At 47.7% G+C, this 26,335-nt stretch overlaps 1 protein-coding gene across 1 annotated transcript in view; it reads left to right on the top strand.

Annotated features, from left to right (window-relative positions):
• The first annotated feature begins 5,104 nt into the window (after window positions 1–5,104).
• Window positions 5,105–26,335, top strand: part of INPP5F (inositol polyphosphate-5-phosphatase F) — a 108,844-nt gene continuing 87,613 nt past the window's right edge. Inside the window, exon 1 of the mRNA XM_051823686.2 lies at window positions 5,105–5,408. Within this exon, the coding sequence (XP_051679646.2) occupies window positions 5,312–5,408 (97 nt within the window). The 5' untranslated portion in view covers window positions 5,105–5,311. The remainder of the gene's footprint in view (window positions 5,409–26,335) is intronic.

Here is a 26,335-nt window from a genome sequence, read left to right as displayed (position 1 = left end):
TGCTTTCTTGTTCTGTTCTGGCCCTGTATGGGTTGGATGACGCCCACCAGCAGTGGTGAGAGCAATCTTTTACTCACTGTACCCACTGAAATGCTGACCTCCTGTGGAAGCACCTTCACAAATATATCCAGAAATACTGTTTTATCAACTATCTGGGCGTCCCCTGGCCCGCTCAAGTTGACACATCAAATCAAGCAGCATAGCTTGCGAGTGTCTTGGGACCTTAACCCTAAAGTTAAGCCACCCTTACTGCTGACCTGAGAAATGAGCAGTCTCTTGGCAGGTGGGAAAAAAACAAAACCCCTCTCCTTTTGGAGAACTCTCTCACATAGACAACATGAAAAAAGCTTTCAACATGTAAAACTGGGGATATGTAGACAGAAGACAGGAGGTGATGTTAAAAATCACATCTCACCAGAGGACAGCAAAGTCTAACAAGAACTCCACAATCTCAGAGACAAGCAATAGGCCTGACACTGAACACCAAATCGGTAGTCAGAGTTGGGCCATTTACTGCCAGCATAGATTTAACTATGTGGAAATATTTTCTTTCGCTCATGATTTTAGTACTGCAAGAACCCTCAACAATCATCCTTTTCAATAAATAAGAAAATTGAGACTAAAAGAGATTAAGTTACATCAGTAGCACACAGAATTGGCCAGAGGGTAATTCCTTAGTGAATATACTTAAATCAGTATAAATACACGATATGTTTTAACATTTGGACGTCCAGGTTTTAAAAATAGTGCAGCAGGGCCAAAGCTGTTGTATAGTAGGCCAAGCTTCCACCTGCAGCACCAGCATCCCTTATGGGCTCCAGTTCATGTTCCAGCTGCTCCTCTTCCAATCCAGCTCTCTGCTTATGGCCTGGGAAAGCAGTGGAGGATTTCTCAAGCAGTTGGGCCCTTGAGCTCACGTGGGAGGCCCTGGGGAAGCTCCTGGCTCTGGGCTTCGGATCGGCTCAGCTCTGGCCATTACAACCATTTGGGGAGTGAACCAGCAGATGGAAGACCTTTCTGTCTGTCCCTGTCTGTAACTCAACCTCTCAGATAAACTAATAAAATCTTTGAAAAAAAATAATGCAGCATCATGTGGACTTTCCACCATATCCTGGGGGACACCAGGAGGAGTTTGAATTAGGAGACTGGAAGAGGGTAATGACTGCCAGAGGGGAGCCGTGGGCCGAAGATGGAGAGGCCATCCTGGGAGCAGAGAAGCTGTCTACTCTAAGGTGCAGGAACTCACAACAGGAATGAGGCAACACAGCTGGGCCGAGAGCCTGGGATGTGGACGCCTGCCAGGGACAGGCTCCATCTGCTTAGCCAGGCTAGGGCTCTGCCTGGCCCACAGTGGAGCACAGGTTGAAGCCGGAGGGAGACAGCAGTGTGCATTTGGGTCAGACAGATTACAGGAGCAGGTTTGCCTCCCTAGACTCTGATTGCTAACTCCGGATTTAGAGATAATCAGTCCCATACAAGGGTGTTGGTTAATGACTGACTGCTGTTTCTTTCCAAGCTACTCGCTGGCAGACTTTTCTAATTAATTTCATTAAAAACAGTGATGTGCAATCCTGGCTGCACATGAGAGTCACATGGACGTTTCTTAGAAAATGTACTAATGCCAGACCCACACAAATTAAATTCTGGCTTAATTAGTCTGAAGTCAGGGAGGGCACTGTGGCACAGCGGGTTAAGCCACTGCTCGGGACACCTGTGTCCCACATTGGATGCCTGGTTTGAGTCCCAAAAACTCTGTGCTTCCAATCCAGTTCCTTGCTAATACATCCTGGGGTCAGTGGATGGTGGCCCAAGCGCTTGGGCCCCTGCCACCTATGTGGGAGTCCCAAATTGAGTTACAGGCTCCTGACCTGGGCCTGGCCCAGCAGTGGCTGTTGTAGGCATTGGGAGAGTGAACCAGTAGATGGAATATCTCTATTTGTCTTTTAAATAATATTAAAAAATTAAATATGTGTGTAGGTTATATGTATATCTTATGCCATTGTTTTTTTTTTTATTTTTATTTATTTATTTATTTATTTTGACAGGAAGAGTTAGACAGTGAGAGAGAGAGAGAGAGAGACAGAGATAAAGGTCTTCCTTTTTCCGTTGGTTCACCCCCCAAGTGGCCGCTATGGCCAGCGCGTTGCGGCCGGTGTGCTGCGCCAATCCGAAACCAGGAGCCAGGTGCTTCCTCCTGGTCTCCCACGCAGGTGCAAGGCCCAAGGACTTGGGCCATCCTCCACTGCACTCCTGGCCCACACCAGAGAGCTGGACTGGGAGCAACTGGGACAAAACCGGCACCCCAACCGGGACTAGAACCTGGGGTGCCGGCGCCGCAGGCGGAGGATTCGCCTAGTGAGCCGTGGCGCCGGCCCCATTTTATTTTTAAAGATTATTTATTTGAGAGGTAGAGTTACAGGGAAAGGGAGAGACAGAAAGGTCTTCCATCCACTGGTTCACTCTCCAAATGGCCACAACGGCTGGAGCTGGGCCGATCTGAAGCCAGGAGTTTCTTCTGGGTCGGGATCCCAAGTGGATGCAGGGCACCAAGCACTTGGGCCATCCTCCATTGTTTTCCCAGGCCATAGTAGAGATCTGGATTGGAAGAGGAGCAGCTGGGACATGAACCAGTGCCCATATGGGATCCTGGTGCCGCAGGTGGAGTCTTAGCCTTCTATGCCACAGCCATTTTATATTAAAGTTAAAACAGCATTGTTCATATCTGACAATGATTCATTTAAAAACAAAATATTTTACAGGACACACTGTAGGTCTTTTTTTTTTTTTCTGAGAAAAGTCAACATATCGCCAAGTTCAGCAATAAATCCGAAGCTGATGGTTCAGGGGAATCTTTTACCTCTATTATCATCTTTCTCTACATCACACCCAAAGATTTGTCATAGAAATCACCCCCTTTGATCCTTACCTTGGGATGCCTGGGCAGCCCACCACAGTACTTATCAGAAGAGATGCAGGGCGTTTTGTTGTCAGTTGTGATGAGACTTTCTGTGCTACGGACCCTCGACAAGGGAATCAGTATGGCCTGGAGTAATCACTCATGTAGACAGCCTTCCTGGCCCCTTCACACTGGAGCAGAGGGTTCCCTGTCTCCTACCTCCTGTCTGCTGTCTTCCTGCTAAAGGCAGGAAACAGGTGTGGCAAGACTCACAGACTTACAGAATTGGGAGGGTAATTAGAGATCAAAGTTCAACTGAGACCAAGACACACTGCTGACAGACTGGAACTGGGCACCTTATTACCAAAAGCCACCTGCTCCATGATTTCTTTTTTTTTTTTTTTAAAGATTTATTTATTTATTTGAAAGTCAGAGTCACACAGAGAGGAGAGAGAGAGGTCTTCCATCAGCTGGTCCACTCCCCAACTGGCCGCGAGGGCCGGAGCTGTGCTGATCAGGAGCCAGGAGCTTCCTCCAGGTCTCCCACGCGGGTGCAGGGGCCAAAGGACCTGGGCCATCCTCCACTGCTTTCCCAGGCCACAGCAGAGAGCTAGATTGGAAGAGGAGCAGCCAGGTCTCGAACCGGCACCCATATAGGACGCCGGCACTTCAGGCCAGGGCGTTAACCCACTGTGTCACAGCGCCGGCCCCTCCATGATTTCTTTTTAAAGATTTATTTGAAAGGCAGAGATACAGAGAGAGAAGGAGGGAGAGAGCGAGCTTCCATCTGCTGACTGACTCCCCAAATGGCCTTAACAGCATGGGGCAGGGCCAGGCAGGGCCAGGCAGAAGCCGGGAGCCAGGAGCTTCTTCAGGTCTCCTATGCAGGTGCAGGGGCCCAAGCACTTGGGCCATCTTCCACTGCTTTCCCAGGCGCATCAGCAGGGAGCTGCATTGGAAGTGGAGCAGCGGGGACTAGAACCTGCGCCCAAAGGGAATGGAGGCCATGCAGGTAGAGGCTTAGCCTTCTACACCACAGCACTGGCCCCTCTGTTCAAGATGCCACCTTGCCTTTCAGGTCAGACTGAGCTCAGAGATGCTTAGGTGAGGCTCCTCCTACAGGCGGCTCTCTGTTCCTCTTTTTTCTCACCAAATTCCATCCCTTCCACATCATTAACTCCTTTACTTTTTTACTCATTCGAAAGGGGGTGGAGGAAGAGAGAGAGAGAGAGAGAGAGAGAGAGGTCTTCCATCCGCTGTTCAATCCCCCACGTGCCCAGGACGGCCAGGTCTGGGCCAGGCGGGAAGCCAGGATCCTGGAACTCGGTCTGGGGCCCCGAGCGCCAGCCGGGCACGTCCCGAGACCACCGAACTCCCAAGCACCCGAGCCACCACCTGCTGCCTCCCAGGGAATGCGTTAGCGGGAAGCTGGAATCCGGAGCCGGGCCAGGACTGGAAGCAGAATCTGGGTGTCCCGAGGGGCGCCTGGACCGTGGATTGCGCCAGCCCCTTCGAGGAAGTTCTGGCGGAACACGACAGCACCTGCACTGCCTCCCCTCCCCCTCACTCCTTAGCCCCATGCTGCAGATTCTTGTGCGCTTTCCCTTGTCACGTGCTCCTCCTCGTTGGCGTGCATTTACTGAATGCGAGAACCCGTCGAAGGTCACGGGTACTGTAGGAAGCGTCCACAGAGGCTCGCGCTTAGTGGACACTGGCCTGCCATGGACCCCGCGGCCACCCCCGGGGCAGCTCTTCCCGGCTCGCTCTCAGACACGCGGGAACAGGGGGCGCGGGTGTCAGGTGTGGCGGCCGCTGAGAGGAAGCCAAACCCGAGGATCCGAGAGCGGGTTTGTTCCGAACGGCCGAGCCAGCCGGACCCAGCGACGCTGAGCGTTCGCCGCGGCCGCCCAGGGCGGGAAGGCGGCCTGGGCGTGGGAGGGGCTTGGGGAAGAGCGGCCGGTCCCGGCGTGAGGGGACAAAGTCCGGGAGAAGGCTGAGGAGGCGGAGAGCCGACCGGGCAGGAAGGCGGCGGGAAGAAGCGCGCAGGGGGTGGGGCCGGAGGAGGAGCCAGAGGAGGGGGTGGGGCTGGCGGCTGGGGGGAGGAGCCGCGGCGGAGAGCGGAGCGGCGGGTCCGGGGCGGAGCCGGAGAAGGGGCGGGGAAGGGGAGGAGTCAGGGGAGGAGGTGGAGCCAGCGGTCGGGGAAGGGGAGGAGCTGGGGGAGAGGCCTCCTCGGCCGCCGCCGCCGCCTCTGCCGCCCGGGCGCGTTCTCCTCTCGCGGGTCGGGCTCCCCGGGCGCTCCCTCCGCCTCCCGGGCGCTGTCCGGCTCGGGTCCCTCCCTGAGGCGCGGGCTCCGGCGTCCGCGGCTGACGAGGCCGGCCCGGGCTCCCCCGCCTCTCTCGGCGCGCGGAGCCGGCAATGGAGCTCTTCCAAGCCAAGGACCACTACATCCTGCAGCAGGGCGAGCGCGCGCTGTGGTGCAGCCGCCGGGACGGCGGCCTCCAGCTCCGACCTGGTGAGGCTGGGGCGCGGGCTGGGGGCGCCGAGGGGAACGGAGGGGGCGCGGCCGGGCCCCTGGCCCCTCGGCGGGAGCCGCCCGCCGGCCTGGCCGGGCGGGGCGGCCGGGCTGCGAGCGCGCGGGGCGCTGTCATTATTTCCTGACGGGGTCGCCGCGGCCTGTCCCGAGCCCTGCCCCTCCCCGAGTCCAGGGTCGGGCTCGCGGACCGCGGGGGTCCGCCTCGACCAGAAAGTTCCAGCGCGGTGTGCCTGGCGCTCCAGGCCTCCCTCACCCAGGCGTGGCTCCGCACCTGCCCTTCGCAGGGAGCGCCGGGTTCGAATTCGGCTCCGCAGCGATCGCGCCGGCTCGGCCGAGTGGTCTCGGGACGTGCCCGGCTGGCGCTCGGGGCCCCTTGATAACGCCTCGGCCCATCATTAATGGAGGGTGTGACTTCGGCGTGGTCCCCCGCAGGCGCTGTGCTTAGAGCACCTGCCTTTGATGTACTTACCACTGAGCTGTGATGTGGTTTTGAAATCAGCATTTTTGTGCGAACAGCGTGGGGGGCCTGTGTTTGGGGGGTCTACAGCAGGTGGTTTGCTGTGGGAAAATGTGCCTGCCGCCGTGGGCTACACAGCAGCCCCTGCCCCAGAGAGCCGAATTCCTTCTTTGAACTTGGAAATCTCTTCCTGGTCACTCAGGGGTGTGTGTGTGTGTGTGTGTGTGTGTGTGTGTGTGTATTTAGTGAGATAAGAGACTTCTTATTTTTAAAAAACAAATTATTTACTTTCATTTATTTGAAGGGCAGAGAGAATTAAGGGAGATCTCCCATCTGCAGGTTCACTTCCCAAATGCCTGCAACAGCTGGGCCTGGGCTAAAGAAAGCCAGAGCCCGGAACTCATCAGGTCCCCGACCTGTGCGGCAGGGACTCGGGTGGGGGACCAGCACCTGCCCCCCAGGGTGTACACCAACAGGGAGCTGGAATCCCCTCGGGGACTTGAACCCGGGCACTCCGCTGTGCGGGTTCTTTCAAGACAGCCCAGAGCGTTCAGTGTTTTCTTGGGATTCTTGTATGCAGTCCAGAGAAAAGTTCCTGCGAGCTTTCCCCGCGTTTGCCAACGGCTGGCCCTTCAGTGTGTGGCTCCCAGGCCCACACAGCCTCACAGAGCAGGTGGTGGGGTCCCCGTTTTCAGGTGAGGGGCCACAGAGAGGAGAGCTCGGATGCTGAGATGGGGCCGTTTCCCAGCCTCTAGAGCCCTCTGTGGCAGGCCCCACCATTCTCAGGCCTGCTGTCTGCTTGGCTGACTGATATAGGAGGGCTTATTAGTTTTTTCCCTGGATTATGGCTGTATTTTCTTGTTCTTTAGTTTTATTTCCTCTTTTCAGAATGGAGGAGAAACTACTGCACCAGATGAGGTTCTTAATGATCCTGGGACAGGAGTTGTAGATAGGTCAGTTTTAATCAGGCTCCTGTTACTCTCTTGTTTTTCCTGATTTCACCACTTGTGTGCCTACTCCACCTCATTTTCTGAGCTCCCCAAAGTTTGGGTAAGTTGCTGCAGCCTGAGATAAAGGGGATTGCAAGATTCCCAGGCCGTTGAAAGTTCCAAACCCTTGGATTCTAAGTGCTTGGATTATTAGAGGTGAATGGAACTTGGGATCATTTTCAGCTCATCTGACAGAACAAACTTCTACACACCCCGGTTTCCTTGACTGTAGAGGGTAACCTGGGCCAGATTCTGGATTAAGCTGTGTGGTTTGGATTACTGTTTATTCATCCGAAGTCTATATCAGAAGATATATTTAAAATTACTTTGCTGAATGAAATGGCTGTAGCCTTTGCAGTTAAGTTTATCTTACGTCTTAGGATATAGCCAGCCACAGACTAAAGTAGACCAAAAATGTGCAGGAAGGAAAAGGCCATTATGTTTTAGAAGTAACAGCCAGTCTTTATCTGCAGGTGTTTACCTAGAGCCAGTGAATAGAGTCATGCACTTGACTTTACCAAATAGTTTATCCTGTTCCAATTCAAGATCATTTCTAAATATGGCTATATAATGATGGCATTTTAATTGAATAAGTACTTTTCAGATATTTTTCTATATATGGGATCATTTAAAATTCCCCAATTGATTGGACTTTTCCCCTGTACTTATGACCAGTTTTGCTGTTGTTTGTAGTGGCAGCATTTCAAGTCTTTCATTCTTTCCTATTGGTTATTCAGCTGGGGAGATCACTGACAAGGCCCTTTGCTTTCCAAAGGCGGGATTATGAGACCCAGAAAGCTTGTGGGCATTGTCATTTGTGCATTTGTGTTTATTGAACAACCTGAAACAGGAGTTTTCTTCCCAGAAATGCCGGAAGACTCAGTGAGTTCATATTTCAGGTTAAAATGCATGTTTTGTCATTTCTGGAATATTTGTTCCTGTCACCCCTTTTCCTTGCCTCCTTCATTCTGCAAGACCCAGCTCAGATGCCACTTCCATCCTGTCTCAACCTGGGGCAGAATTATTAGCCACCATTCTTGCGTTTCCAGGTACTTTGTACATGCATGGAAGGTAGCCCTTACTGCGTCATATAATGATGGTTTGCTGACTTATCCAGCGGATGGTAGTCCCCAAGGCAAGGCCTTTACTCAGCGTTAGAGGGCTCAGGCTGCAACAGGCATTTTCAATTGAGTTGAACTGAATTAAGTCCAAGTTTTCTTCACTAATGTCATTACCTCAAAAATATAGATGTTATCTTGTGCTCATTACTCATTTTAAGCCCTGTTTTGAATATCTTTTTTTTAAATTTATTTGAAAGGCAGAGTTAGAGAAAGAGAGAGAGAAAATCTTCCATCTGCTAGTTCGTTCTGCAGACGGCTGCAATGGCCGGAGGTGGACCGTCCGAAGCCAGGAGCTTCTTCCACTTCTTCCAGGTCTCCCACATGGTTGCAGGGACCCAAGCACCTGGGCCATCTTCCACTGCTTTCCCAAGCACGTTATCAGGGAGCTGGATCAGGAGTGGAACAGCCGGGACTCGAATCAGCACCCATATGGGATGCCAGTGTCGCAGGCGGCAGCTTTACTCACTACGTCATAATGCTGGCCCCTTGAGTATCTTTTAATTGGGGTGGAAAAAATGTTCAGTTGAGAATATGAGGAAGGGTGCGTATCCACTTAGATTCTCTTCTATCTGATGGAGCAGCAGCTTTTTAAAAATATTTATGATAATGTTCATTATTCTGTAACATTGTTTAAATTTTTCTAGCTAAACAACTCAGTATGGTTATTTTTCTGGTATTTCCATTTTTTCGTAAGGATATCACCATCTTTAAGCACTGCTTTTTGATAGATGCTTATGTCTGTTGCAGGATATGAGCAACAGAAGAAAAAATATTTAGGTTGCTTTATTTTCTGTCAAGGAAAATGATAAAACATCATGTAAACATTAAGTAATCTGAGAGTAGAGTTTAATATCTGAGAATAAATTGTAATTTAAAGATGTAAAGGGAATATAATACAATCTACTTTTGGGGAATGGTGACATGGTCTTATCTCTTCAGACTTAAAATTGCTTCCACTAGTCCTTGTGGCTGTGTCTGATGTGACAGTGTTATATAATTTAGTGCTGTGTGTCGCTCATTCTATTCTGAGATGAGTGACCATGAAAAGATCTCAGAGCATCTGTCATACACATAACATTCATGAGCATCTGAACTATATATAGCAAGGTGATACTCTGGGTGATGAATACCAGTTTCACATTTTTATTGTTAGAGCAGATACTAGCTATCTGTTAAAACTCACGGAAACAAAAATGTTTTCCTGTTCTTAGAGTTGATTTTTGGTAATGAAATTATTTTTACTATGGCACAGGAAGTCAACTTTTTTGAAGGAGAATGATAGTATGGAATTGAAAACCATGTGGACTCTCTTTTTTAAGGAATTGTATTTTTTTTTTTTTTTTTTTTTTTTTTTTGGACAGGCAGAGTTAGAGAGAGACAGGTCTTCCTTCCTTTGTTTCACTCCCCAAATGGCCACTACGGCCAGAGCGCTGTGCCGATCCACAGCCAGGAGCCAGGTACTTCTTCCTGGTCTACCATGCAGGTGCAGGGTCCAAGGACCTGGGCCATCCTCCACTGCCTTCCCGGGCCACAGCAGAGAGCTGGACTGGAAGAGGAGCAACCGGGATAGAATCCGGCGTCCCAACCGGGACTAGAACCCAGGGTGCCGGTGCCGCAGGCAGAAGATTAGCCTAGTGAGCCATGGCGCTGGCCTAGGAATTGTATTTTATGAAACTGTATTCAGTTTCCTTAGAGTTTGTTTCATTTGGAATTTACTTTTAAGATTTTAAAATATTTATCTTTAAAAAATTGCATTTGCTAAAAATTCACAGATTATCATGACAAAACTAGTTGGGCCTTTTAGAAATTATTAAATGTATTTTTAAAAATTTAACCATTTTTGTTATTGTTGAGTAACTCATTTCCTAGTGTCTTTTTTTTAAACTTTTATTTAATGAATATAAATTTCCAAAGTACAGCTTATGGATTACAATGGCTTCCCCCCCATAACTTCCCTCCCACCTGCAACCCTCCTCTTTCCTGCTCCCTCTCCCCTTCCATTCACATCAAGAATCATTTTCAATTCTCTTTATATACAGAAGATCAATTTAGCATATATTAAGTAAAGATTTCAACAGTTTGCACCCATATAGAAACACAAAGTGAAAAATACTGTTTGAGTACTAGTTATAGCTTTAAATCACAATGTACAGCACATTAAAGACAGAGATCCTACATAAGGAGTAAGTGCACAGTGACTCCTGTTGTTGACTTAACAAATTGACACTCTTGTTTATGGCATCAGTAATCACCTTCGGCTCTTGTCATGAGTTGCCAAGGCTATGGAAGCCTTTTGAGTTCACCGACTCTGATCATATTTAGACAAGGTCGTAGTCAGAGTGGAAGTTCTCTCCTCCCTTCAGAGAAAGGTACCTTCTTCTTTGATGACCTGTTCCTAGTGTCTTTTGTCTTCAGTTTCTTTAAAATGGTTTACCAGTATTATATCGCATGCTACTTTTTTTAAAAAAAGTTATTTGTTTATTTGAAAGGTAGAGCAATGGAAGGAAGGAAGGAGGATGGAAGGAAGGGTAGCTCTTCCGTCCATTGGGTCATTCCCCAAATGGCTGTAACATCCAGGGCTGGGCCAGGCTGAAGCCAAGAGCCAGGACCTCCATCCAGGTCCCCACATGAGTGGCAGGGCCCACGTGCTTGAACCTTCATCTTCTGCTTTCCCAGTGTGTTAGCATAGAAGCTGGATCAGAATCAGCAGCCTGACTCAAACCAGTGCCCTGGTGGGTGCTAGCACCACAGGGGCAGCTTAACCTCAAGTGCCACAGTGCTGGCCCTCTGTGCTCCTTTCTGCCTGACCCTTTGTATTACCAGGCTAGCAGGCAGATTGAACAGGTCTGTCCATTTATTTCTTTGTATACTTTGATGTGTTAGATGCATGTGCATTTGTTTTCTGTTTTTTTTTTAAGTATTTTCCCCGCTTTTTTTTTTTTTTACTATTTGACAGTTATAGACAGTGAGAGAGAGAGACAGAAAGGTCTTCCTTCCGTTGGTTCACTCCCCAAATGGCCGCCACGGCTGGTGCTGCACCAATCCGAAGCCAGGAGCTTTTTCCTGGTCTCCCATTTGGGTGCAGGGCCCCAAGCCCTTAGGCCATCCTCCACTGCCCTTCTGGGCCACAGCAGAGAGCTGGACTGGAAGAGGAGCAGCTGGGACTAGAACCCGGCACCCATATGGGATGCTGGTGCCACAGGCGAAGGATTAACCAAGTGAGCCACGGCGCTGGCCCCCATATTTTCTGTTTTAAAACAGAAAAGACTAACTTTTCTAAAGGTTTTCCCCCACCTACCTTTGGCTAAAAAAAAAAAAAAGAAAAAAAAATAGGATATTCATAAGGTGACTAACAGTTTCTGGAATCAGGCTATAAAGAGGCTATAAAGCTCGGGTGGGGCTGGTGCTGTGGCATAGTGAGTAAAGGCACTGGCATCCCGTATGGGCACCCGTTCAAGTCCTGGCTACTCCACTTCTGACCCAGCTCCCTGCTAATGTGCCTGGGAAAGCAGCAGAGAATGGCTCAAGTACTTGAGCCCCTGCACCCACATGGAAAACATGGAAGAAGCTCCTGGCTATGGATCGGCCAGCTCAGCTGTTGCAGCCATTTGGGAAATAAACCAGTGAATAGAAGACCCCCCCCCCCTTCTTCTAACTCTACCTTGCAAATATAAGTCTTTACCAAAAAAATTCCAGGGAAGTTTTTATGCATATTTAATTGTCTGCAACTCCATATAACAAGCTGAGATGAATAGTACCTAATAATAACAACTTTTATTTGGACAAATTTCTGAACTAGACATTATTCTTAGCCCTTTATATGTAATATTTCATTTCCACCCTCATTTTACAGATGAGGAAACTTGGGCACAGAGAAGTAATTTGGCAAGTTCTCAGATTAAGAGGGGTAGGCAGGGGGCTGGTGTTTGGGCACAGTAGGTTAAGCTGCTGCTTGTTTTGGAGTGGCAGTTTGAGTCCTGGCTACTCTGCTTCTGGTCCAGTGTCCTGCTAATGTACCTGGGAAGACAGTGAAAGATCACCCAAGTGCTTGAGCCCCTGCTGCCCTTATGGGAGACCCAGATGGAGTTCTGGCTCCTGGCTTTGACCTGGCCCAGACGCGGCTGTTGCAGCTATATGGGAAGTGAACCGGCAGATGGAAGATATTCTCTCTCTCTCTCTCCCTCCCCCATCTCTTTGTCCCCCCACTCTCTGTCCCACTCTGCTTTTAAAATAAACAAATCTTAAAAAAAAAAAAAAAAATAGGCCTGCAGGGTGGAGGTTGGTAGCCAGGCTTCTAACTCAGTATAAGGCTCCAAAACCAAATTTTTCTCTATATTGACAAACATGTATTTTTTTTAAGATTTATTTATTCATTTGAAAGGCAGAGTTAGAGGCAGAGAGAGAGAGAGAGGAGAAGAGAGGGAGGGAGGGAGGGAGGGAGGGCGGGAGAGGTCTTCCATCTTCTGGTTCACTCCCCAACTCCCCAACTGGCTGCAAAGGCCGGAGCTGTGCCAATCCAAAGCCAGGAGCTTCTTCTGGATCTCCCACACGGGTGAAGGGGCCCAAGAACTTTGGCCATCTTCTAGTGCTTTCCCAGGCCATTAGCAGAGAGCTAGATCAGAAGTGGAGCAGTCTGGACCCGAACTGGCGTCCATATGGGGTGCTGGCACTGCAGGCAGCACTTTAACCGCTACACCACAGTGCCAGCCCCAGTATTTTTATTTTTTAAAGATTTATTTATTTATTTATTTGAAAGATGGTGAGGGAGTGAGAGCTTCCATCTGCTGTTCATTCTCCAATGTCTGGCGCTGGCCCAGGCTGGAACCAAGAGCCTGGAACTTTATCAGGGTCTCCTATGCAACCCTATGTGGGTTGCAGGGGCCTAAGTACTCAGGCCATCTTCTGCTGCTTTCCTGGGCACATTAGCAGGTAGTTAGATTAGAAGCAGAGCAGCCAAGACACAGACAGGCACTCATAAGGGATGCTGGTGTTGCAGGCTGCTGCTTAACCTCTGCCACAATGCTGGTCTCAGTCTCTTTTTAATATTTATTTATTTATTTGAAAGGCAGAGTGACAAAGAAAGAAGGAAGGGCCGACGATGTGGCATAGTGAGTAAACCCACTGCCAGCAGTGCTGGCATCCCATATGGGTGCCTGTTTGAGTCCTGGCTGCTCCACTTCTGATCCAGCTCTCTGCTGTGGCCTAGGAAAGCAGAAGATGGCTCAAGTCCTTGGGCTTCTGCACCCATGTGGGAGACCCAGAGGAAGCTCCTGGCTTCGGATTGGCACAGCTCCGGCCATTGCAGCCATCTGGGAAGTGAACCAGCAGATGGAAGACCTATCTCTCTGCCTCTCTGCCACTCTTTCAAATAAATAAATCTTTAAAAAGGGAGAGATAACTCCATCCAGTTTTTCATACCCCAAGTAGTCCCAACGGCCAGGGCTGGGCCAGACTGAAGCCAGAAACTACACGAGGGACTTCCAGGTGGGTGGTACGGGCTCAAGTACTTTGGCCATCATTCACTGTCTTCCGAGGAGCATTAGCAGGGAGCCAGAACTCAAACCAGCACTCTGATGATGTGGGGTGCCAGCGTAGCAAGTGGTGGCTTAACCCACTGTGCAACAATGCTGACCCTCTAGGATGGATGCAGATATATATTTTAAAGGCAGAGTTAGAGAGAGACAGATCTTCCATCTGATGGTTCACTCCCCAGATGTCTGCAATGGCTGGGGCTAGTCCATGTTGAAGCCAGGAGCCTGGAACTCAATCCAGGTCTCCCATGTGAGTGACAGGCCCACTGGGGCCATCTATTGATTTTCCAGGTGCATTAGTGGGGAGCTGGCTCAGATGTGGAGCAGGTGGGATTCTAGCCAGCACTCATATGGGATGTCAACATCACAGGCGGCAGCTTAACCCACTGTGCACAATGACAGCCCCAGGATTTATATTTTTGTGGGCAGTAGTTGAAGTACATCTTGAGCTGTCATGATCATTGTAGTGTGGCCTACATAGAGAATAGAAAGCCTCTGAAATGTCAAAGCAAGCACACTGAGGAAGGCCCTCTATAGAATGAAAAGGCTGATCGTGGGATCACTAGCTTGTTCTTGACCCAGTGCCTGCCACGACTCCTTTCTTACAAAATTACTTTGTACAGTTACAGAGAATGTTGTTACGTAATAGATTGACTAGGGTTTTTCCAGCTAAGGTCAGTTTATCAGGTTTCTCGTCTGAAGTTTTTGGAGCATGTGCAGTTTGGAAAGCGAGTAGATCTAGGGTAGATCTTTGCACAGAAACGCTGATATGTACTCAGAGGGAACATTTTCCTCCAGTGATGAGCAACCTGAAGCCCTTCTCAGTCCAGCTTTGCAGGAGTCCTCTATCCAGTTTCAGGAGGAACCGTTCAGAGCATACAAAGCAGAGGTAGAACAGAGGAGAAAGAACCTTAAGGGCAATTAATTACATTCAAAAAATGGGGGGTGGGGGCTCTGGTTTTAGACACTTGTCCTCAGCACAGCCTTTGGATTTGCCACAGGCTGGATTCAGAGAGATGCTTTCTACCTGGCGAAATAGAGCTTACAAGCACCAGAAACAAAAGTGTGTGGCAGTGTGATCTTTTTTTTTTTTTTTTTTTTAAGATTTATTTATTTATTTGAAAGAGTTACACAGAGGGAGGAGGAGAGGCAGAGAGGGAGAGAGAGAGGCAGAGGCAGAGGCAGAGGCAGCCGGACTTGAACCGGCGCCCATATGGGATGCAGGCTCTACTGGTGGTAGCTTTACCCACTGGACCACACTGCCAGCCCTAGCAGTGTGGTCTTTTGTGAGCCCTTGTGATAGGGCTGCTCTGGGCTGTCCAGCAGTATGGTTCCCCACATCCCACTTGCCCAGCTCACCACAGCCCTGGCATGGAGAAGGAGGAGGGCTCATCCCCAAGTCTGAAGCACCCGCCCTGGTCCTCAGCAGGTCATCTGTTAGAGTTGTGTTAAATGAATTAAATCCAGTCCCTGGTCTGCCCTGTGTAGTTTCAGCAGTGAAAGCATTGTCAGAAGGATTAAATAGACACTATAAGAACAAGAGACTTGACTACAGGGCCTCTTCTGCCACCTAAAAAGCTGTGCTATGTTTCTCATTGTCAGAGTATTCAATAAAGGGAGAATCTAACTCTTAAGCCCATGGCATTGGATAAATCTGTTCTTTATGAATGAAAATAAATGTGACATATATATATATATATACATATATATATATTATAATCCCCCCCCCCCCTTGTGCTAAGGTTGACCCTTGTGCTAAGGTTGCTAATACTGGTCTTATGATTTTTGGTGGAATAGGTGGATATGTTTGCAGATAGTTATTAGACGATTGGAAAATTAAACTAGCTTCTGCTGTAGATTCAGCTAATTCTTAGAATCATAGTCGAACATCATTTTGGCATGGTTTTATAGGAATTTAAATGTGTTAGACCTTTACAAGCTGTGTTACAATCTCTGCATCTTTTTTTTATAAACTGTTATGTTCCTGTTCAAATATTTTAAAACATAACCTTTTAAAATACAACCTTGTGGTGCCAGCATTCGGCCTAACAGTTAAGACCCTGGTTAGTATACGCTGGTACTGTATCAGAGTGCTTGGGTTCAGTTCCCAGATCCTGAGAGGCAGCAAGTGATGGCTTCAGTCCTTGGGTTCCTTGGGGCCAGTGCTGTGGCACAGTGGGTTAATGCCCTGGCCTGAAGCGCCAGCATCCCATATGGGTGCTGGTTCGAGACCTGGCTGCTCCACTTCTGATCTGGCTCTCTGCTGTGGCCTGGGAAAGCCGTAGAAGATGGCCCATGTCCTTGGGCCCCTGTAACTGTATGGGAGACCCGGAAGAAGCTCTTGGCTCTTGGTTCCTGGCTTCAGATCAGCGCAGCTCTGGTCATTGCGGCCAACTGGGGAGTCAACCAGCAGATGGAAGACCTCTCTCTCTGCCTCTCCTCTCTCTGTGCAATGCTGATTTTCAAGTAAATAAAATAAATCTTTAAAAAAAAAAAGTTCTTGGGTTCCTGCCACCCGTATGAGAGACCTGGATTGAATTCCCAGGTTATGGCTTCTCAGCTTGGCTCAGTCCTAGCTGTTTTGGGCGTTCAGGGAGTGAACCAGGGGATAGGAGTATACTGAGTCTCTCTCATAGTAAATAAGGGTGTAGCCTTGCAGACACAAGCCTGAGAGGTAAAGCAGTGTCACGAATCTTCTAGCAAGCACTTGGCATTAGCTGATCTAAATCACAGTTGTGTGTCAGCTGAGAATATTTGAATCGGTGCATTCAATCAAATACGTAAATAATGCATTTTAAAAGTTCTCAGTGGCTGTTGATAATATATCATCAACAATAAAGTATAAATACTATTTTAAAAGATTTATTTATTTAAAAGACAGAGTTAGAGAGGGACATAAACAGAGAGCTCCCATCAGCTGGTTCATTCCTTAAATGGCCTCAATGGCAGGGGCTGGCCAAGGCCTAAGCCAAGAACCTGGGACTCCATCCAGGTCTTCCACAGGAGTGGCTGGGCCCAATCACTAGGGCTGTCTTCCGCTGTATTCCCAGGTGTGTTAGCAGAGAGCTGAATAGGAAGTGGAGTAGCCAGGACTCTAACCAGCGCTCTTATGGGATGCTGGCTTTGGCCCCAGTGTTGCAGGTGGTGGCTTAACCTGCTGTGCTGCAACACCTGCCCCAAGTATTTTTAAAGTGAGGATAAATACTGAACACTTAATGTTACGGTACTTAGAACACATACTGTGGTATCTTCATTATATTGCATGTTCCTAGGATAACTCATTCGATGGTTGCTGTGAGACCCTTAAGAGAACCTCTTCCAGTTACAGAGTATCATCCACTCCCATTTTTTGGTAACATTGATTGAGATGTAGTTTGATTTTTTTTAAAGTGTGTTATTTTCCTTATGAATCTCAAACTTTGAAACAGCATTTTACTTTGGGGCCAGCACTATGGTGTAGTGGGTTAAAGCCCTGGCCTGAAGTGCCAGCATCCCCTGGGCACCGGTTCGTGTCCTGGCAGCTCCACTTCAATCCAGCTCTCTGCTATGGCCTGGGAAAGCAGTAGAAGATGGCCTGAGTCTTTGGGTCCCTGCACCTGCATGGGAAACCCGGAAGAAGCTCCTGGTTTTGGTTCAGCATAGCTCTGGCCATTGTGGCCATCTGGGGAGTGAACCAGTGAATGGAAGACCTCTCTCTCTGTCTCTACCTCTCTCTGTAACTTTCTTTCACCTGGGAAATAAATATTTAAAAAAGTTAGCTATTAAAAAAAAAGCATTTCACTTTAACTCACTGAACTTCAGATCTCACAGTCTCTTCTATATCATTGTGTAAGGGTTTTTAAAAAAGTTCATGGAGGGGCTGGCACTGTGGCATAGCAGGTTAAGCCTCCACCTGTGACACTGGCATCCCCTATGGGTACCAGCTTGAGTCCCGGCTGCTCCACTTCCGTCTAGCTCCCTGCTAACGTGCCTGGGGAAGCAGTGGAAGATGGCCTGAGTGCCTGGGCCCTGCACCCACGTGGGAGACCCAGAAGAAGCTGCAGGCTCCTGGCTTCCAGCTGGCACAGCCCTGACTGTTGCAGGTATTTGGGGAGTGAACTAGCGGATGGAAGACCTCTTTCTCTGTCTCTCCTCTTTAATCTGCCTTTCAATAAATAAAAAATAAATCTAAGAAAAAAAAGTTCATGGAAACTGGAATGAAAGATAAATTTATTATGGTGCAAACATTTTCTTTTCTTTTTTCGTTTTTCTTTTTGACAGGCAGAGTTAGACAGTGAGAGAGAGAGACAGAGAGAAAGGTCTTCCTTCCGTTGGTTCACTCCCCAAATGGCTGCTATGGCCAGCGTGCTGCGCCGATCCGAAGCCAGGAGCCAGGTGCTTCTCCTGGTCTCCCATGGGGTGCAGGGCCCAAGCACTTGGGCCATCCTCCACTGTACTCCCTTACCACAGCAGAGAGCTGGCCTGGAAGAGGAGCAACCGAGACAGAATCCGGCGCCCCAACCGGGACTAGAACCCGTGGTGCTGGCGCCGCAGGCAGAGGATTAGCCTAGTGAGCCGCGGTGCCGGCCCAAACATTTTCAAAATCCATGTTCAGTGAACTTAAAGTTTGTGAGAAATGTGTGTTATGGAAACACTGTGGATTTCAAACTAATAAATTTCTCTTAAAATTTTTTTGTTTGAGACAGAAAAACAGAAATCTCCTGTCTACTCCACTGGCTTACTCCCCACATGCCTGCAGTAGCCAGGATTGGGGCAGGCTGAAGCTAGGAGCTGGGAACACAATCCAGGTCTCCCACGTGGGTGTCAGGGACCCAAGTACTTAACCATCACTGCTGCCTCTCAGGGTGCATCTTAGCAGGAAGCTAGAATGTGGAGCAGAGCCAGGACTCAAACCAGGCACTCTGATAGGGGATGCACCTGCCCTAAGGGATCGGTGCTAGGCCAAAAGCACACCTCAACTTATCTTTTTTTTTTAGATTGATTTATTGGAAAGGCAGAGTTAACAGAGATTGAGAGAGACAGAGAAAAAGAGGTCTTCTGTCCACTGGTTCACTCTCCAATTGGCCGCAACAGCTGGAGCTGCGCTGATCCGAAGCCAGGAGCCAGGAGCTTCTTCTGGGTCTCCCATGTGGTGCAGGGGCCCAAGGACTGGGACCATCTTCCACTGCTTTCCCAGGCTATAGCAGAGAGCTGGATCAGGAGTGGGACAGCCGCCACTGCAGACAGCGGCTTTACCTGCTACACCACAGCGCCAGCCCCTCAACTTATCTTTTAATTCCATTTTCTATGAATTTCTTCAAGTACCTTCATATATATGATTTGAGACAATTATGACATTTAACTGAAACATTAGGAAATTTTAAACATTCCCTAATGCTTTCTGTTTACTAGTTTGCATGTACAGTGCTGATATTTCACAATACCATTTCTTCCGTGTGGGAGACCGGGAGGAGGTGCCTGGCTCCTGGCTTCGGATCGGCATAGCGGCCATTTGGAGGGTGAACCAACGGAAGAAGACCTTTCTCTCTGTCTCTCTGTCTCACTGTCTAACTCTGCCTGTCAACAAAAATTTTTTTATTTATTTCAAATGCAGAGTTAGAGGTGGCGGGGAGGGGAGAGAGGCCTTCCATCGGCTGGTTTGCTCCCTGATGGCCACAGTGACTGGAGCTGGGCAGATCCAAAGCCAGGAGCTTCTTCTGGGTCTCCCACGTTGAATACGGGGACTCAAGCACTGGGCCGTTTTCTGCTGTTTTCCCAGGTGCATTAGCAGGGAGCTGGATTTGAAGTGGAACATCTAGAATTTGAACTGGCGCCCATATGGGATGCCAGTGCTGCAGGTGGCGGCCTTCCCCACTGTGCCACAGCACTGGCCCCTACAATACCATTGAACTTCCTATTTATTACACTTAGAAATTCTTTTCCCTAATTCTGGCTTAAGGTAGCACCCTTCTCCAGGGGATCAGTGCGGCAATGGTTTGCTAGTCTCCCTTCTGGGCAGCAGTACTTCTGGACGTCAAGGTTCGTCTCCTGCAGCTGTGGCCTTCACTCCCCTTTGAGCCTCTCAACCACTGTCTTTCTTCAAGGAGCAGCACTATCTTGCCCCCAACCCCAGCTAATTTGGTACATTATAGATTATTATAATATTAGTATTTTATACATTTCTTTGTCCTCTCAATTTCCATTGAATCTGAAATTCTATAAGTCCTTTATTCCTTTAACAAGTATTTATTGAAGGCCGGCGCTGCAGCTCACTAGGCTAATCCTCCACCTTGTGGCGCCGGCACACTGGGTTCTAGTCCCGGTTGGGGCGCCGGATTCTGTCCCGGTTGCCCCTCTTCCAGGCCAGCTCTCTGCTGTGGCCAGGGAGTGCAGTGGAGGATGGCCCAAGTGCTTGGGCCCTGCACCCCATGGGAGACCAGGAAAAGCACCTGGCTCCTGCCTTTGGATCAGCACGGTGTGCCGGCCGTGGCGGCCATTGGAGGGTGAACCAACGGCAAAGGAAAACCTTTTTCTCTGTCTCTCTCTCTCACTGTCCACTCTGCCTGTCAAAAACAAAACAAAACAAAACAAAACAAAACAAAAAACCCACAAAACACAAGTATTTATTGAAGACCTGCCTGCTAGGCATTAGCAAAGTAAAAAAATAAATTTAATTAAACACTGCCACCACTCTGGAGGTGTAGTCCAGTGGTGGAGACACAGGATTCTAGAGTGACTGATACCAAGTTGGGTGCAGAGTACTGTGTGGGATTTGAGTTGGGTCTTGAGGGTCGAGATCTCAGTATTTTGTTACCCCCCAGGAAGGTGAAAATCTGTTTTCTTTCCTAATAAAGAAAATGGGAAAGAAAGACGCTCTTAGACTATGAAGTCCCTGCAGCTGTAAACATTCTGGGGTTATTTTTGCGCTAGGAGAGTGGAGAGCCCTGGGAGAAGCTGGCACTATGCACTGATAGAATTTTTTTTGTGTGCGTCTTAGAAGAAATAAAGCTTCATATGTATAATGTCTTCATTAATTGGGTGCTTCAGAAAGTTTATGAGAATAAATGGTGTGGTGCTGGTGCTGTGGCGTAGCAGGTAAAGCCACCACCTGCAGTGCCGGCATCCCATATGGGCGCCAATTCATGTCCCAGCTGCTCCGCTTCCAGTCCAGCTCTCTGCTATGGCCTAGGAAAGCAGTAGAAGATGGCCCAAGTCTTTGGGTTCCTGCGCATCAGTGGGAGACCCAGAGGAGGTTTTTGGCTTCGGAACAGCACAGCTGCGGCTATTGCGGCCATCTGGGGAGTGAACCAGCAGATGGAAGACCTCTCTCTGCTTCTGCTTCTCCGTAACTCTGCCTTTCAAATAAATAAATAAAATCTCAAAAAAAATAGTGTGTTAACTGGCAAAAATTCAGAAGTGGTACAGCTTTTTCCCTTCCTCCCACTGTGCCAGGACAGTGTGCTGCTGCCCGTGTTTGATCCGGAAGCAGCTCTTCATTGAGTCCAAGTAAGATGGCAAATCCTGCACCGGTGGTGGACTGAAGGTACAGCTTTTTGCAAGTGTGGTTGGCAGAATGACTGTGTTCGCGCTCCTCCATGGGAGAGGGCAGTTTTCAGGAAAAGCCAAGAAATTATTTAAACACCAGCTGTGAGAAAGGTCACATCTACTTAATGATGGGAGTGCTAATTTTATGCATCTCTGTTAATAGCTCCGAAATGAGGAAAGGAAGATACCAATTCTTAGCTCATCTGTGCTTTGACTCCATTCTCAGAATACTGTTTCTGAAAGTGATATCCAGACAGTTTTGGGGAGAGCAGTAGGTGAGGTATATCCCAACACATCGCCATTTCTTGTGTGCTGTTTTATGAATGTATTATCCAATAATTCATCTGATGCTCATTGCAAGTGGTTATAATTTGAAGTTTTTAAGGTAATGACTATGGAAGGTTGTAACTTAAGTGTACTTTGTTCCAAACTATGACTTTCAAACATGTGTGTCTCCTATACTGTATTGTGAATATATTATATTATGTGTAAGCCCATAGCTTTCAAAATTTTACAGATTTCCATCAGGTCTTCCAGACTGAAAAGTCCTCATTTTAATCTTTCATGATATTCTTTTGCTTTGGGTGTCTTTCTTGAGATGGGACAAGACTGTATTCTTTGTAGAGAATCATGACAATTTTGTGTTTGGATATTGTAGAATTTAAGAAACATTTTCTAGTTTCTTCATGATGTCGGTCAAACCTTTGTCATTGTCTTGTTGCAGTATAACTAGATCCTAATTGTTTTTTTTTTTTTTTTAAGAGGACACCTCTTCCAGAAAGTAGATCCTTGCTCTTTTTTTTTTTTTTTTTTTTTTTTTTACAGGCAGAGTGGACAGTGAGAGAGAGAGAGACAGAGAGAAAGGTCTTCCTTTGCCTTTGGTTCACCCTCCAGTGGCCGCCACGGCTGGCGCGCTGCGGCTGGCGTACCGCGCTGATCTGAAGGCAGGAGCCAGGTGCTTATCTTGGTCTCCCATGGGGTGCAGGGCCCAAGCACTTGGGCCATCCTCCACTGCCTTCCTGGACCACAGCAGAGAGCTGGACTGGAAGAGGAGCAACCGGGACAGAATCCGGCGCCCCGACCGGGACTAGAACCCAGTGTGCCGGCACCGCTAGGTGGAGGATTAGCCTATTGAGCCGCGGCGCTGGCCGATCCTAATTTTAAAGGAAGATCTGGAAATTCTTAGGTCCCTTTTCTGGATGGTATCTCTTATCTTTTAGGAACTCTTGAGGCTGTATTTCGAAGTGAATTTCCTTCTGCTAGCTTAGATCAGCTTTTATGCCAACTCATTGTATTATGAAATCTTTATGCAATTTGTGATACTTCACTACATGGAGGAGTTTAAAGTTGTACATGGCACAGGCATCATCTTTGAATCTGATAGGATACAACTAAGCTAATACAGGTTCCCCCCAGTGCCCTGTAGTCAGTTAATCCAGCAATTCTCTGTGTGGCTGTACATTAGTCCCAGGGGAGATTGACAGCATACCTGTGCCAGGGCCCCACTCTGACCAACCAGGTCAGTGTCTGAGAGGTGGAGCCTAGGCATCAGCATTCTATAGAGCTCATAGCTGTTGATAAGGAGCAGCCAGGATCCACAGTCAGAGTCAGATTTCACACTGGGAGGTCACCGTTAGCTTGCTGCCTGCTGAAGTAATTACCATTAGAGAGTTCAAGGAAATGTGTATCAAACTTTGCATTTATAAGATGGCACCTGAATCAAATAATTCCTTAGCTCATTTCCCTGTCCTGATTAACTTCTAAGAATTAAAGCACAAATGAGGTAACAACTGGAGATTTTAGTTCCTTATTCTAAAGCTGTTTTTCTCATCTGTTTGACTTTGGCGTTGGTGGTTGTCTTTTCAGAGCGCTAATATCCTTTGTCTTTAGCAGGAAATGAAACTTGGTTCTGATGATTTGTGCAAACCCTGGCACTTTTTTTTTTTTAAAGATACAGGTGAAACTGCCTCTGTTTCATCAGTTCAGCCAACCCAGGCTTGCTCCTGGGCTGCGGGAGTGCCCTCACTCTGATCTTGGAATGAATGACTCATGCTCTCTGAAGGCACATAATACTTAATCATTTGTTTTTTGTACATCAGGAAGACGAGAGCATGTGAAAATAGAAACTTGTTTCACTGAATTGCCAAATGAATCTGAAATAAGAGTGGAAATCATTGACCTAATGGGTCAATCAACTGAACTTGCTATAAAAGCTTACACTTTGAGTATACGTTACCTTATTTCACTAATTAAAACTTGGCATTAATTCTAAAATGCTATACTTTGATAATTTGTAAGCAGCTCTGCTCCTTAGTAGGTAGTTTTGGTAATTTTAAAACTTATTTGTGAATTTAAAGTGTTTTCTCTTGAATTTGTGTGCCACATTAGAGTATACCTTCTGAAGGAAAAGTTAGAAATCAGTACGTGTGTTGAAGTGGTTCAGTTCCGTGGTGGGTGGTGAGAGGACAATCAAGCCCAGTGGCCAGTGTCTCTGCTGCCCAGCACCTTTGACAAGATGCTCACTACGAAGGGTAGTTCTGCACAAGCTTAGGCTAATATCAACTGCACACCTTCTCTGTACACACAGACCAGCAAATGCCAACTTGTCCCTTGAGAGTAACAGATTAAAACATATACATAAGAAGACACGGAGCCTTCCTTGCCAGGTCATAGTGCCTTCTTTATAGGCCTTCTCTATTGTCTTCCTTTAGGCTTTATTCTGTAGTCTTGGGTCCCTGATCTCTGTATTTGTGTGAGAAGCTGTGTGTACTTGCTAGAGATTTTCAGATAACTTAAAGTTACCCTAATTTTTTAAAAAATTGAGAGGCAGAGACACAGAAATGTATATAGACAGAGCGCCATCCACTGGCTTATTCCCTAAATGCCGCAGCAGCCAGGGATGGGTCAGGCCAAAGCCAGGAGCTGGGAACTCAATCCAGGTCTCCCTTGTGACAGGGATCCAATTACTTGAGCCATCATCTGCTGCCTCCCAGGGTCTGCATTGGCAGGAGGCTGGAGTCAGGAGCCAGCACCAGAAATCAAACCCATGCACTCTGATAAAGGACCTGGGCATCTTATGTGGGATCCTAACCTCTAGACCAGATGCCTGTCCCTACCCGAAATTTCAGCTAAGTCTTTTATTGTAAGAAATCATATAGTTATCTTTTATTATATTTATTGAAAGATAAGTGCTTTTGGGGTCTACATTATGGCGCGGTGGTTTAAGCTGCTGTCTGCTGCTGGGCCTGGTTTTGAGTCCTGGCTGCTCTACTTCCAATCCAGTTCTTTGCTAATGTGCCTGGGAAAACAGAGGAAGGTAATCCAAGTCCTTGAATCCCTGCTACCCACGTTGAAGACCTGGGTGGAGTTCCAGGCTCCTGGCTTCAGCGTGGCGCAGCTTGGCTGTTGTGGATATTTGGGGAATAAACCAGGGCATGGAAGATCTCTCTCTTTCTGTTTCTTTAATTCTGCCTTTCAAATAAATAAATATAAATAAATCTTTTTTTTAATATTTCTTTGAGAGGCAGAGTTACAGACAGAGGGAGAGAGAGAGATCTTCCATCTTCTTGATTCACTCCCCAAGTGGCCACAATGGCTGAATCTGGGTCTTTCCAAAGCCAGGAGCCAGGAGCTGCTTCCTGGTCTCCCATATGGGTTCAGAGGCCCAAACACTTGGGCCATCTTCTGCTGCTTTCCCAGGCCATTAGCAGGGAGCTGGATCAGAAGTGGAACAGTGAGAACTTGAACTGGCACCCATATGGGATGCTGGTGCCTCAAGTGAGGGCTTGACCTGCATCACAGTACTGGCTGCATAAATAAATTTTTTTCATAAATTTTTTATAAAAGAGAAAGATTAGTGCTTTTATTATTAAAAGTAGCTATACTGGGGCAGGTAATTGGCATAGCAGTTAAGACACCATTTGGGATGCACAGAGCCCGTACCAGTGCCTGGGTTTGAGCCCTGGCTCCACTTCTGATTCCAACTTCCTGCTAATTGCACCCTGCTGTGTGTACCTCTCTTTGTTGCTGTTGCTCTACATTGTACATAAGTAAAAATAAACACATTTTAAAAAATTAAGTATACGGAAAGACTGGTATTTTAAGGCTCCTTTAAAAACAATGAAAACTCATTTTTATTCATTTATCTATTTGAATCAGTAATTTTTGAATGAGTGCCTCTTACCTGTCAAGCACTGTGCTAGGCCATAGTGTATAATGGTTAACAAAATAGCCATAGGATTAAACAAAGGGACAAAGGTGTTGACAGTCTTTTAGTTGGCTAGTTGAAACTGTTTACATTTATTATAATTTTTCATATATTAGGAATTATTTCTATCATGTATTTAGTTTTTCAATTTATCATGCTTTTTTCTTTTTTCCCCTCTTATGCCTTTCTCTGTTTTTAATTAGATAACTCAGATTTTGTCAGACATCTTTCTGTTGCATTCTGGAGCCACTGTGTGGCACAGCGGGTTAAACTGCCACTTGAAGCACCAGTATCCCATGTGGGAGTGCCGGTTCCAGTTCCAGCTGCTATACTTCTGATCCATCTTCCCATTTTTTTTTTAAATTTTATTTTATTTTTTTGACAGGCAGAGTTAGACAGTAAGAGAGAGAGACGGAGATAAAGATCTTCCTTCCGTTCATTCACCCCCTCAAATGGCTGCTACGGCCGGCACGCTACGCCAATCCGAAGCCAGGAGCCAGGTGCTTCTCCTGGTCTCCCATGGGGTGCAGGGCCCAAGCACTTGGGCCATTCTCCACTGCCTTCCCGGGCCACAGCAGAGAGCTGGCCTGGAAGAGGGGCAACCGGGAAAGAATCCGGCACCGCTAGGTGGAGGATTAGCCTATTGAGCCACGGTGCTGGCCCCAGCTTCCCATTAATGCTTCTGGAAAGGCAGTAGAGGATGGCCCAAGTGCGTGGGCCCCTGTCACCCACGTGGGAACCCAGATGGAGTTATTGGCTCCTGGCTGTTGTGACCATTTGAGGAGTGAACAGTGGATGAAAAATAGTTCTGTCTCTCCTCCCTTTCTCTGATGCTGCCTTTCAGATGTGTACATAAATGAATACTGGGGCAAGTGGTTGACCTAGCAGTTGAAATGCTGATTAAGACACTCATGTATCCAAACACCTGGGTTCCATACCCAGCTCTGGCTCTTGACTCAAGCTTTCGGCTGATGCAGAGCCTGGGAGGCAGTGGTGATAGTCAAGTCATTAGTTCCTGGTATGTACATAGGAGACCTGATGGCCAGCCCCAGCTAATGCAGGCATTTAGGGAACGAA

The sequence above is a fragment of the Oryctolagus cuniculus genome, chromosome 15, assembly GCF_964237555.1.
Source record: "Oryctolagus cuniculus chromosome 15, mOryCun1.1, whole genome shotgun sequence".
NCBI lineage: Eukaryota > Metazoa > Chordata > Mammalia > Lagomorpha > Leporidae > Oryctolagus > Oryctolagus cuniculus.
The sequence above is the reverse complement of the archived record's forward strand: the minus strand, read 5'-3'. Positions and strand labels throughout refer to the sequence as shown.